Consider the following 12522-nt stretch of genomic DNA (forward strand, 5'->3'; position numbering starts at 1 on the left):
TTCCGGCAGCCCCAGCTTTGGTAAATGTGATCGCAGAAAGAATGCCTTCCAAAACTTTTGATCCTTAGACCAGGACAAAGCATGGGAACTGTCCCCAAGGTGCGCCATTGTGATGTGCCACCTGGGGCATGTGCCAGGGATGAACGGGGCAGATTAACCAGACCCCAGGCCTGGCCCACACTAGCCCATCACCTGGGGCAGGGGTGGGGGCTGGATGCCATCCCAGAGGCAAGGGGTTACTCCAGGCCATTGGACCAGGAAGGGTCTCAAGGATGCTGTTGAGACCACACCAAGCTGGGAAGGACTCGGACACTTGGTGCAGGTGTGGTAGGTTGAATGGTGCCTGCTTCCCTCCTCCACGACAAGATATGTTCCCTGGAACCTATAAATGTGATCTTTTTTAGAAAAGGGGTCTTTGCAGATGTAATTAAGCTAAGAATCTTGAGATGAGGCCAGGCGTGGTGGCTCACACCTGTAATCCCACCACCTTGGGAAGCCAAGGTGGGAGGATCACTTGAGTCCAGGAGTGCAAGACCAGCCTGGGCAACATAGCAAGACCCTGTCTCTAAAAAAAAAAAAAAGAATTTAAAAATCAGCCAGGCATGGTGGTGCACGCCTGAAGTCCCAGCTATGTGGGAGGCTGAGGCAGAGGAGGATCACTTCAGCCCAGGAGCTGGAGGTTACAGTGAGCTATGACTGTGCCATTGTACTCTAGCCTGGGTGAGAGAGTAAGACTCTGCCTCAAAAATAAAAAAAAAATCTTAAAATGAGATCATTGTGAATTAGGGAAGCCCTAAATTCAATGACAAGTGTCTTCATAAGAGAAGAGAAGGGGAGAGAAAAGGTCATGTGAAGTCAGAGGCAGAGATTGGAGTGATGTGGCCACAAGTCAAGGACCATCTGGATCCCCCAGAAGCCAGAAGCAGCAAGGAAGGACCCTCCCCTAGAGCCTTCGGAGGGGGTGTGGCTCTGCCTTGATTTTGAACCTCTGGTCTCCAAAGCTGTGAAAATACATTTCTGTTCTTTTAAGCCACCCAGTTTGTGGCAATCCATTATGGCAGCACTAGGCAACTAAGACAACAGGGTTTGCCTTCTATGGGGACAGTCTCAGAGACCCAAGCAGGGAGCACCACCTGCTGCCCTGCAAGGAATGCCTTCACGTTTAGAAGACAAACAGGTTAGAGGGATGTGAAGAAGGCAGAGAAAGATTCTTGGGAGAAAGGAGGTGACCTCAGGGGATGGGAGGGAGGTGGATGGCATGTTGAATGCTCATTGAAGACTCAAGGCAGCTTGACTTTAAGAAGTGATGGTTCTGGACACAAAGCCATGCGCACAAGGATGTTCCCTGTGTAGTTGCCATCTACAATGGCCAAATGCTGCAAACAGCCTACACACCCCGCAGTGGAAACCACAGTGAACTAAATGAAGGCATAGTGATAGCATGGAACATGGTGGAAACATACTGGGAACGGCAGCTGGGATGCTGCTTAGTAATAAATGTGCAGTGAAGGGCAGTGTGTGTGTGTGCAACATACGTGCTCATGTATATGCAGATGTCATCTCTGGGAAGGGGAAGAAACAGCCCATCCCTAGGGAATCCTCTGAAGGGAACTGGGGAACTCAAACAGGGTGGGAAGGAGACATATCCATGGGACATCATTTTGTCCCATCTCACGTAGCACACTCTCTGCCGCCTGCCTGAAGAATAAATTCCATCTTCTCAGCATCTCCCACAAGGCCTGCTGCAATCTGCCTCTGTCATCCCTCTGACCGCCTCCCCTCCCAATCTCCCTCTCATTTATCCATTCCAGCCATACCCGCCCCCTTGCTCTTCCTCAAATGTGCTAAGTTTGGTCCACCTCAGGGCCTTTTCATGTGCTGTTCCTTCTACTGAAAACACCCTCCCTCAGGCTTCCTTCTCATTATTTAGTTCTCAACTTTTTCATTCATTCAACACATATTTATTGAACACTCGCTCTGTACAAGGCAACATTCCAGGTGCTGAGTACCTAATAGTAACAAAAGAGACAAAAACACTGGCCCTCCTGGAGCTTATATTTTATCAGGAGGGGAGATGCCACCTCCTCGGAGAGCCTGTCCTTGACCACTTTCGCTGAGGCAGTGACCCTTAGTCACTCTCACAATATATGTTTTGATTTTCTTCACAGTACCTATAAATATTAGCCCTGAAAAAGGACCCCTGCATACCCCCAGCATGGTAAGTGAAAAAAAGCCTCACCTCAACATATGTGTCATGAAAGTACAGATCACAGTGGACAAGGAGAAGATCTGAAAGCTTCCAGATGAAAGAATAGGCCGCATACAAATGATAAGTTGCTCAGAATGACAACAGACTTCTCAATGGAGCACTGGAAACTAGAAGATGCTGGAACATCATCTAGTATTCTACAGGAAAGTAATTTCCCGCCTGGAATTCTATACCTAGCACAACTATCATGCAAGTGTGGGAGCAGAATAAGAGTATTTTCAGACACGCAAGGCCTCAAAAAATTTGCCTTCCAATACCCTTTCTCAGTAAATCACTGTAGGAAGTGCTCCAAGAAGGGTGTGTGGGGGGGGCAACTATCAAGGACTCTGCCAGAGAAGTCTCCAGAAAAATACACTTGAGAGATGACTTGACTTTTTTTTTTTTTTTGAGACAGGGTCTTGCTCTGTCACCCAGCTAGAGTGCAGTGGCATCAGTGGCATCATCATAGCTCGCTGCAACCTCAAACTCATGGGCTCAAGTGATCCTCCTGCTTCAGCCTCCCAAGTAGCTGGGAGTACAGGTGTACACCACCATCCCTGGTGAATTTTTCTATTTTTAGTAGAGATGGGGTCTCACCATGTTGGTCAGGCTGGTCTTGAACTCCTGGCCTCAAGCAATCCTCCCACCTTAACCTCCCAAAGTGCTAGGATTACAGGTGTGAGTCACCACACCCAGCCAACTTGACATGTTTGACCACTTCCATGGGAGATTTTGGGAATGACTTCTGAGGTACTGAGGGTGTTATGGAATATTTGTGTACCCCTAGAATTCATATGTTGAAGCTCTAACCCCTAATTCAATGGTATTAGGAGTTGGAGCCTTTGGGAGACAGGTTTAGATGAGGTCATGAGGGTGGACCTCTTTAATGGGATTAGTGTTCTTAAAAGAAGAGGAAGAGCCAAGGGAGATCACTCTCCAGCTGCCTAAAGAAGGGCCACATGAACACACAGTGAGAAGGTGGCTGTCTACAAGCCAGGAAGGAAGCCCTCACCGAGAACCAACTCTGCCTGCATCTTGATCTTGGACTTCCCAGCCTCTAGAACTGTGAAAAATAAGTCTGTTGTTGAATCCACCCAGTCCATGGTGTTTTGTTATAGAAACTCCAGCAGAGATGGGCGTTAGGACTTTAGCATATGAATTTGGGGTAGGAGGAGAACAGATTCAGCCTGCAGCACAGGGCAAGGGGCCCTCTGGGCATTGTGCATGAGACACAGAGGGTCTTAATTAAGTCACAGCAAACCCTAGACCCAGCAATTGAATCTGGACTGTGAGGCCAAGAAATCAGAGAGGTGTCACACCTCATGATTCATTATCCGAGGTTGTAGATCTAATGCAGGTGTTAGAGATGGCCGGCTCCTTCCCACTCTGGGCTGAGATCCATTGTGGGTGCCCTCCCTGTGGGAACCATGCCACCTCCACCCCAGGACAGCCTTGTAGAAGCAACTGTGGCCCTCAAGCGTCTTGGACCACCTAAGCCCCAACTGGGTCCAGTACTGACTGCCTCTGAACATTCTACCCTCCTCCACCCAAAAACCGTTTATGAGCCCAACATTTTGTGTAGGGCTCCCTGATGCCAGCCCTCAGGTTGGTAGTCAGGAAGCTGAATTAGCCCCAAAAGATTCTCTCTTCTTTTTGTTTTTAGAGACAGGGTCTCAAACTGTTGCCAGGGTGAAGTGCAAGGGTACAATCATAGTTCACTGTAACCCGCAAGTCCTGGGCTTAAGTGATCCTCCTGCCTCAGCCTCCCGAGTAGCTGGGACTATAGGCGCACACCACCATGCTCCACTAATTTTTAATCTTTTTGTAGACACAGGGTCTTGCAACATTGCCCATGCTGGTCTCAAACTCCTGGCCTCAAGCAATCTTCTTGCCTCGGCCTTCCACAGTGCTGGGATTACAGGTGTGAGCCACCTTGCCTGGCCCGAAATGATTTTCTTAACAAAGCCTGGGGTCTGTGGACAGTGCTTGGAAGACCTTTTACTCAGGGTGGCCCCCCAACATGTGCCTGATTTCCTCCCATTCTGCCCCCATCATGAATACCATGAGAATCTTTCTCTCCTCTGCTCAGGCTGCAAGGAGTTGGACGTCACGTGACCATTTTTATGAAAACACAAAAAAGTCTCCTTAATGAGAGGAGGGAGTTCAACGAGGAAGAAATAAACCCCACCATCAGTGCGAGTGACCACCCACTCTCTCTCTTCCAGCCTCCGGCCCCGAGTCTCCCGGGCCCCACCTGTGCTCACCTCCAAGGCTGCGCCTGTCTCCAGGAGTGCAGCCACCACATAGGCCGTCAGGGGGACTGTGCCGTGGATCCCGCCCTGCAAAGACTCACAGGCTTCACGCCGAGCCAGAGGGGACAGCCTACCTTCCCTGATTTCTCCCAGGCAGCTCCAGGGACGGGAACAGGCAGAGCAGGGCTGGGGTCCCGGAAGGAGGCCGAGGGGCCACTTGCCTGGATGTCTTTGTTCAGGACCCTGCCCACAGCTGGGAAGGAGCCGTCCTCCCGCTGCTGGTGGATGATCCAGGCCTTGGCAGCCTGCAGCTCCCGAGGGTCGACAAAGATGAAGCTTTGAGCCTGGGCAAAGGACTTCAGGACGAAGGCTGTGAGCCTGGAAGAGGACGAGGCAGGGGCTGAGAGGTCGCAGAATAAGGTCTAACACTGTGTGTGTGCCGGGGCATGCAGCAAGGGTGGGACTCAGCCAGCCATGCGCTTGGAACTTGGCATTGCCGCAGTCTACTATGCTGTTCTAATTTCCACATTTAGATCACAAACAGGACAACCACACGGTGGCGCATCCACACATGGGATGATACTCAGTGACAGAAAGAAATGAGGTCTCAAACCACGCAAGGCTGTGGAGGAACCTTAAATCCATGTTGCTAAGCAAAAGAAGGACACACGCTGTGTGATTCCAACTCTACGACATTCTGGAAAAGAATGTCAGAGCATCATGTCGGCACTCAAAAAGTTTTGGATTTTGGAGCATTTTGGATTTTGGGTTTTCCAATTTAGAATGTTCAATCTGTCATTAAACACTCACGTGGGTGCACACACATGGCCCACCATGAGACGTGGATGTCTGCCATGCTGTCTGCTCCCAGCCCTCTAGCCTCATCCTGTTTCACTGAGAACAAAATCCAAACTCCTTGCCCTCTCTGCCTGGCCTCTCTGCCTCCTCCTTTGTGCTGGGGCACCATCCTCCTGGCATGTACTGCTCCAGCCACTCTGGCCTCCCTGCAGTGGCTCAAACTCGTCAAGCTCAGTCCTGCCTCAGAACCTTTGCACTGGCTGTTCCCTCTGCCTGGAACACTCTTCCCTTGGATTTTCACATGATTCCTCCCTCACCTCCTCCAGGAAACTTTTTGCAACTACCCAATACAAATATGTTCTTCCATCACACTCTATACCCTGCTTTGTTTGTTTTACAGATGTAAGAAATTATATATATACCTGGTGTAGTTGTTTTAGCATATGTCCACACATGCCTTGATACCTCCTTTTAAGAGGTGGAGCCTAATTCTCCTTTCCTCATGTCTAGAGTGTACTTAGCAACTCGCTTCCAAGGATAGAATATGGCAGAAGTGAGCATGTGACCTGTGGGACCAGATGACAAAAGGCATTGTGGCATCCTCTTTGCTTTCTCTCTTGGCTCCCTCGCTCTGAAAGGAAGCCAGTCGCCATGTTGTGAGGATGTTCAAGCAGCCCCATGAGGAAGTCCACGTGGTGAGAAACCGAGGCCTCCTGCCAACAGCCATGTGAGTGAGCCAACTTGTAAATAAATCTTCCAGCCCCAGCCGAGCCTTCAGATGATTACAGACCCAGACAATATATTGATTGCAACCTCAGGAAAGATCCTAGCCCAGAAACACCCAGCTAAGTTGCTCTTGACTTCCTCAACCACAGGAACTGAGATAAAAGGTCTATTATTTTAAATGGCTGTTTTGGGGTAACTTGTTATACAGCAGTAGCTAGCTATTGCATCTTGTACAGGGTCTCTCTCCCCCACTGGACAATGAGCACCTGGAAGCAAGGATCATGCTTTCCTTGTTCCCCAGGACTAAGAACAGGGCCTGGCACATAGTAAGCACTCACTGTTGAATGAATGAAAGAATGAATGTGCACTGAATATAACAGATCCCGATTTTAAGGCTTCCAGGCTGGATCTTGGACTTCTCAGGCAACTAGTTAGGGGAGGCGCCAATAGGACAGCTCTGTGCTGAGTGAGCCACATGCTCTTCCCACAGATGTGGATCCTAAGAGGGATGTGTGTGGTAGGAAAGAGGTTCAGAGAGGTTGAGCATCAGGTCTAAGGCCACACAGCTCACATGAGACAGAGCCTGGGTTTGCCCAGCCCCAGGTGGCTGCCTTGTGCTTACTGCACCCTTGTCCTACAGGGTCCCCAGGAAGATGTCCATGTTTGGAGACCAACAGGGACGTTTTCCAGGGTGAGAGGGGACAGGGAAGCTGCTCAGCATCACATTTCCACGAACACGGCAGAATCTGATTTTTTTGTTCACACTGAGGGTTTAGTCCTGAAAGATGTTGAGCGTGTGCGTGTACAATGGGAGGGTGCCTGGTGGGTCACAACTCGCTAATCCTGGCCAGTGACGACCCACTGCAGCTGTGTAGTGGACACTCTGTTAGACTAAGGGTGGTTTCCATGCCCACAGCAGCTGCAGGGGCTGCCAGGGGGACCATCCCCAAGGCGGAGTCTGAGGACTGGAACAGGAGCTGCAGGGTGATCCACAGTCTCAGGTAAGCCCCAAGATGGCGCCAAAAATTGCTGTGGCCTGAGGAGCCCAGGGAACCGGACCTAAGTATGCCCACCCTCCCATTGGGCCTGCCTTGCCCTGGTCAGCCCCTGACAGCCAGGGAAACGAGACCCCAGGCCACTTCTCCCACGTTGCCCTCACCCCAGCCTCGAGGGGCTGATCTGGCCTCTGGCCCTCTCTCTGCCCATTTCCTCCTGCTCGGGGTCACCCCAGGCCTGGGTTCAGATGGGCCAGAGAGCAGGGGACTGGCTCCTGGTCACCGTGGTAACAACAGCAGCAGGAACAGTACCCATAATAATCACCTGCTCCGCCTCACACCCTGAGCCGCCTGCATTGTCCCTCTGCACCCCTGGGGCTGGGATCACCATGATTTTCATTTCCTAGCCAGGTTCCCCGTCACCCAGGGATCAGGCCCCAAGCGTCTGGCCACGCTGTGCTGGGTATGAGGCCGTGGCTTCGGGTAGGGGAGACTCCGCGGCTGTGCCCAGGCAGGGGGACTCACCACATGCTCCCCGAGGCATCCCGCTCCCCGAACGCGCTGTAGGAGCCGTCCTGGTGCTTGTAGGTCAGCTGGCGCTGGTAGCCTGCGGGTGAGCAGAGGGGACTTTGTCCTGCTGAGTGGCCTGGCCCAGACCTGCTGACGGGGTCCTACACTGCTCTGTCGTCCCCCACCCCAGACCCCCAAAAGATGCCACACCAAGTCTGGAGTCCCTGGACCTGTACCACGCAACATCTGGGGTCCTTAAAACTTCCCCACACAACATCTGAGGTCCCTGAAACTGCCCCACACCACATCTGGGGTGGCCATAACCTCCACTTCTTTCATTCCTTGTTTGCTGACATCGCTTTGTGACTCCTGGTCACACACTGGCCCTCAGCTGTGCCTAGGCAGTCCCTGAAAGGCACCATCTTGAGGCAGCACCCTCTGTCCCCAGCGGTGAGGGTCGCTCCACCAGCTAGAGCCAGAGTTTGGTGAGCTTGGAGAACAGAAAGTGCCAGAATGGCTGGAACAGGGGATTGGGGGCTGGGGAGAGGCCGCCAGGTGGGCTGGGAGTTTGGTTTTACTGCGAGGGCAGCAGGGAGCCATGGGAGGTGTGTGAGCAGGGGAAGGTGTGAGAGGACATATGTAGCGGGTGGACTGTAGGGTCTGGACAGGAAGCTGGGGGGGACCCCTGCGGGTGTGCGATGATGGGCTTGGACCCAGGGGTGTCGTCAGAGGCATGGAGCGGTTTCATGGGGTAGGCAGGGCTGCTCAGCTGGACACGGGGTGTGAGGGGGAGGAGGAAGGATCCAAAGCAGCCGAGGTCTGTGGCGTGAGCCTCCGGAAGGATGGGGCTGTGTCCACAGAGAAAACTGGCAAGAGGAACTCTACCAGGTGGGCAGTGTCCCCCAAATTCACATCCACCTGGAACCTCAAAATAGGACCATATCAGGATCTTTGCAGACGTCATTATGGTAAGGATCTCAAGACGAGATCACACTGGATTTAGGGGGGGCCCTAAATCCAATGACTGGCATCCCTATAAGATAAAAGAAAGGGAACTGAGTGTAGTGGCTCGCACTTTTGGGAGGGCCAGGTGGGAGGATCACTTGGGCCCAGGAGTTTGAGACCAGCCTTGGGAACATATCAAGACCCCGTCTCCACCAAAAAAAAAAAATTGAAAATTAGCTGGGCATGGTGGTGCGTGCCTATAGTCCCAGCTACACAGGAAGGCTCGAGCAGGAGGATCGCTTGAGCCCAGGAGTTCGAGGCTGCAGGGAGCTATTATGACACCACTGCACTCCAGCCTGGGCGACAGAGTGAGACCCTGTCTCATTAAAAAAAAAAAAAATTCTGTTGTTTTAACCCAAGAAACTAATACAAGCAGGTCTAGGGGAAAGATGGAGGACGCTGATTTGGGGTTTGTCGAGGCTGAACTGCCAGCTGGCTGGCTGGATGCAGGGGCTGGCTGTCCTGGGGGAGACCAGGCTGTCACTCATGAGCAGGGCTTATTATTAATAAATGCTCCAGGCGTTTAAGGCCCTGAGCACGTATGCATTCACTAGGGCGGACAGTGACCACCCACCTCCCAGATCCTCACGAGTGCCAACCTGAGCCCCAGGCCCCAGCCCGAGTGGACTTGGCCTTCCTGGCAGTCCGGGGTCAGCCTTCATGAAGCTGGATTTGCAGCCCGTAGCAACCTCTGTTTCTTTCTCCATCTGAGAGTCGCACATTCTTTATAGTACATGTTTTTCCTTTTCCCATTCATGCGAATGGATGAGTCAAGACCACCTTTGGAGATCTCAGAGCAGGGTCACTGTGCAAACCTTAACTGCCAGGAGTCAGGAACCCCAGACCAGCCCCAGGAATCTGGGTGTGCCCATATGACCCAGTTTCTCCATATGAGAGGGGCTGGCATTGTCTGAGGAGCTGCGCGCAGGTCTTTCCAATGGCAGAAATTTCCAAGGTCATGCCTGTGGCATCTCATCTCCCTCGGGCAGCAACCGGACTTACCTGGCCACCCCTCACATTCCAACTCATTACATGACAGCTCCAGACCAGGGACAGAAGCAAACCCTAGGAGGCCCCAAGACTTTCATGTCAACTGACTTAACTTCCTTGTGACACAGATTGGAAACTGAGGCACTGAGAAGAACAGGCCCTGAGGACATAGAGTGGGTGACCATGACAGAGGTAAGGCTCCAGTCTCCCCGTCCCTCCCCCATGGGGCTAAGATGTGCAGAGGGGACAGGGAAGGCACTTAGAGGCCCTGCCCTCCACACATGACAATGAAAGATGTTCAGTGCTGCATTATTTAACTCTGAAGATGTTCAGTGCTGTGTTAATTACTTCTGAAAATGTTCAGTGTTGCGTTATCTCTGAAGGTGTTCAGTGCTGCATTAATTATTCCTGAAGATCTTTGGTGTTGCATTATTTATCTCTAACCATGTTCAGTGCAGTGTTAATTATTTCTGAAGATGTTCAGTGTTGCATTATTTATCTCTAAAGATGTTCAGTACTATGTTATTTATTTCTGAAGGTATTCAGTGCTGCATTAATTATCTATAAAGATGTTCAATGTTGTGTTATTTATCTCTGAAGATGTTCGGTGCTGTGTTAATTATCTCTGAAGATGTTCGGTGCTGTGTTAATTATTTCTGAAGATGTTCAGAGATGTGTTATTTATCTCTGAAGACATTCGGCGCTGTGTTAATTATCTCTGAAGACGTTCAGTGCTGTGTTATTTATCTCTGAAGATGTTAGGTGCTCTGTCATTGGAGGAAAGAAGAACTAGAAATACCCCAAATACTCCAAGGGGTGAGTTCAGAACATTGTACTCCATAAACACCTGTGATGGACAAATAGTGTAGCCTTGAAAATGACGAACTGAACACACCCTGAGACACAGTGATTCCACTCCTCCTTATGTATTCCACAGAAATTTGAATGTATTTTTACGAAGCACATGAACAGGACAATTTACAACAACACCCTTCTAAAAGCCCTGAATTGGATGCTGCTCAAATAAATGCTTGTCAACAGATATGCCAACTACGGTCCTTCCACAGGGCAGTGGGGGTGAGCTGACCACAGTTCCATAGGAGCCAATGGACAAATCTTACGCACACAGCTCAGGGTGTGGGGGGGCACTGTAGGATGCCGCATCATAAGGTACCAAGAGTGGCAAAGCGAATCTGTACTGCTAGATGGTGGCAGTGGTTGGGTCGGGTGGGTAAACTCAGAACCAACAATAATGGGGGAGTTATACAGAATTTTTTTTTCTTTTCTAAATGTTTTTAAATAATGTTGCTCTTGTTCTTTTTCTAAAAAATCTACATTTTTAAAAGATGCTCTTCCTCTCCCTGTCTGAGCATCAGAATTTGGAGTCTCATCCTAACAGCCATGGTGCTAGGCTTCTGCAGAGAGTGACAGATCAGGGCCACTTTGAATGGTCGTTTTGTCCACTTCCTCCTGATCTCTGCACCTGGTGTGTGGGCAGCTCTCAGCATGGTCCTCCTCACTGAGGTTTGAGCCTCCCTCCCTCCCTCCCTCCTCACTTCCCCCTGGCAATTTTTCCCCAGTACCTTGTACCAGGTAGTCAGTGGTCTCTCTCTCCACCTCGAGGCTGAGCTGCTGAGTTTTCTGAAGATACTTCAAGACAAAGATGTTGGGAGCAAAGTGGATCATGTTTTGCTCTCCACAGCCAAAGGGCAGCCGCAGGAGGTTGTTGAGATGGTTCAGAGTTGGCCCCATGACGTCTCCTGGTGGGAAGGAGAAGAAGGCTGGGCGGGGGGGCTGCCCCAGCCTAGTGGGGCACAGAAACAGCTTTTCTCAGAGATGGGAGCCCACCTGTGCCCTCACACTGGCCACCGAACCTCTGACTGCTGCTTCTGTCGTTTGGGACCAGATTGCACCTTCTGCTCACTTAAACCACCTGGTGTCCCAGGGTTGGTGACCTTCTCCTACATGACTCCTTCTGTGTTCTTTAGTTTTAACTTAGATGTTCTTTATCTAGCTTTTCATTCTGTTGAATGCTTCTTTTATTTCTGGCTTTTAAAATAGGTTCATTTTAAGGCTATGCATTGTCCCCTAAGTACGACTTTAGCTGCATCCCAGAAATGTTGGTATGTCAAGGTAGCTATTCTTGTTCTAGTCTAAATAGTTTTTGAATTTCCAACACAAAATGTGATTTTCTCTTTAACCATGAGTATTTCAATTTTTTAAAAGTTTCCTTTCATATGGGTGTATTGTTGGCACATTTACAAAAGTTCTCTCTCTCTCTCTCTCTCTCTTAAATTTCTAGTTTCCTGTTCTCTTATCCCTTTGGTATGCTGTCTGCCTCTTCTTGGCCTCCCTGTCTCAAACATTGCTGATGGGCCCTCTGGGACCCTCAATGTCCCTTGAACATGTCTCCCTTCCCTCTTGTCCTCTGCTCATGCCTTTTTGAGGCTGGCATTGCTCCTGCAGCCTCCTCCTATCTTGGGACTGCCGGACTACTTTCTCACCACCCTTCTCTGGGTTTCCCAGCTTCTTCTCCACTCGAGCACTGGCACATGGGTTCCAGCCTTCACCTCCTCTCCATCCCTGCCCATCTGTCCCCTCCTCTATGCCCCTCACCTCCATCTGGGCCACCCCTTGCCATGGATGCCTCTCACTTACTCTCATGCCTCAGAATTGTAAACTTTAACATCCTCTGATCTGCCCACAACCGCCAACCTACCCAGGCCCCAGAACCACTACTCTCTGATGTCAGAGAGACCCGAGACTCCCTTGTTTGGGTCCATCCACCCCTTCTGGCCTCTTGCCCTCTCCTCCCTCATTTGGGCCCACCCCGAACTCTCACTGCCCGTCTGCCTGACACCCAAGGCTGGATCACAACACAGCCCCTACTGGAGACATTTCCAACTCTAGAGACTCCTGAGGCTGCTCCCAAACCCTGCAGTCACAGCCTCTCACCCCTACTTAGCAATGACTCAGGAAGCCTGCCCCTCTCACCAGG

At 50.8% G+C, this 12522-nt stretch overlaps 1 protein-coding gene across 1 annotated transcript in view; it reads right to left on the bottom strand.

The window, feature by feature from the left end:
• The window catches only part of LOC123640082 (C3 and PZP-like alpha-2-macroglobulin domain-containing protein 8), an 88744-nt gene that overhangs the window by 10336 nt on the left and 65886 nt on the right, over positions 1-12522 (bottom strand). The window contains 4 exon segments of the mRNA XM_045554465.1: positions 4513-4587; positions 4722-4878; positions 7545-7626; positions 11108-11284. Of these exon segments, the coding sequence (XP_045410421.1) occupies positions 4513-4587; positions 4722-4878; positions 7545-7626; positions 11108-11284 (491 nt within the window).

The sequence above is a fragment of the Lemur catta genome, chromosome 1 (genome assembly GCF_020740605.2).
Source record: "Lemur catta isolate mLemCat1 chromosome 1, mLemCat1.pri, whole genome shotgun sequence".
In the NCBI taxonomy this organism is placed as follows: Eukaryota; Metazoa; Chordata; class Mammalia; order Primates; family Lemuridae; genus Lemur; species Lemur catta.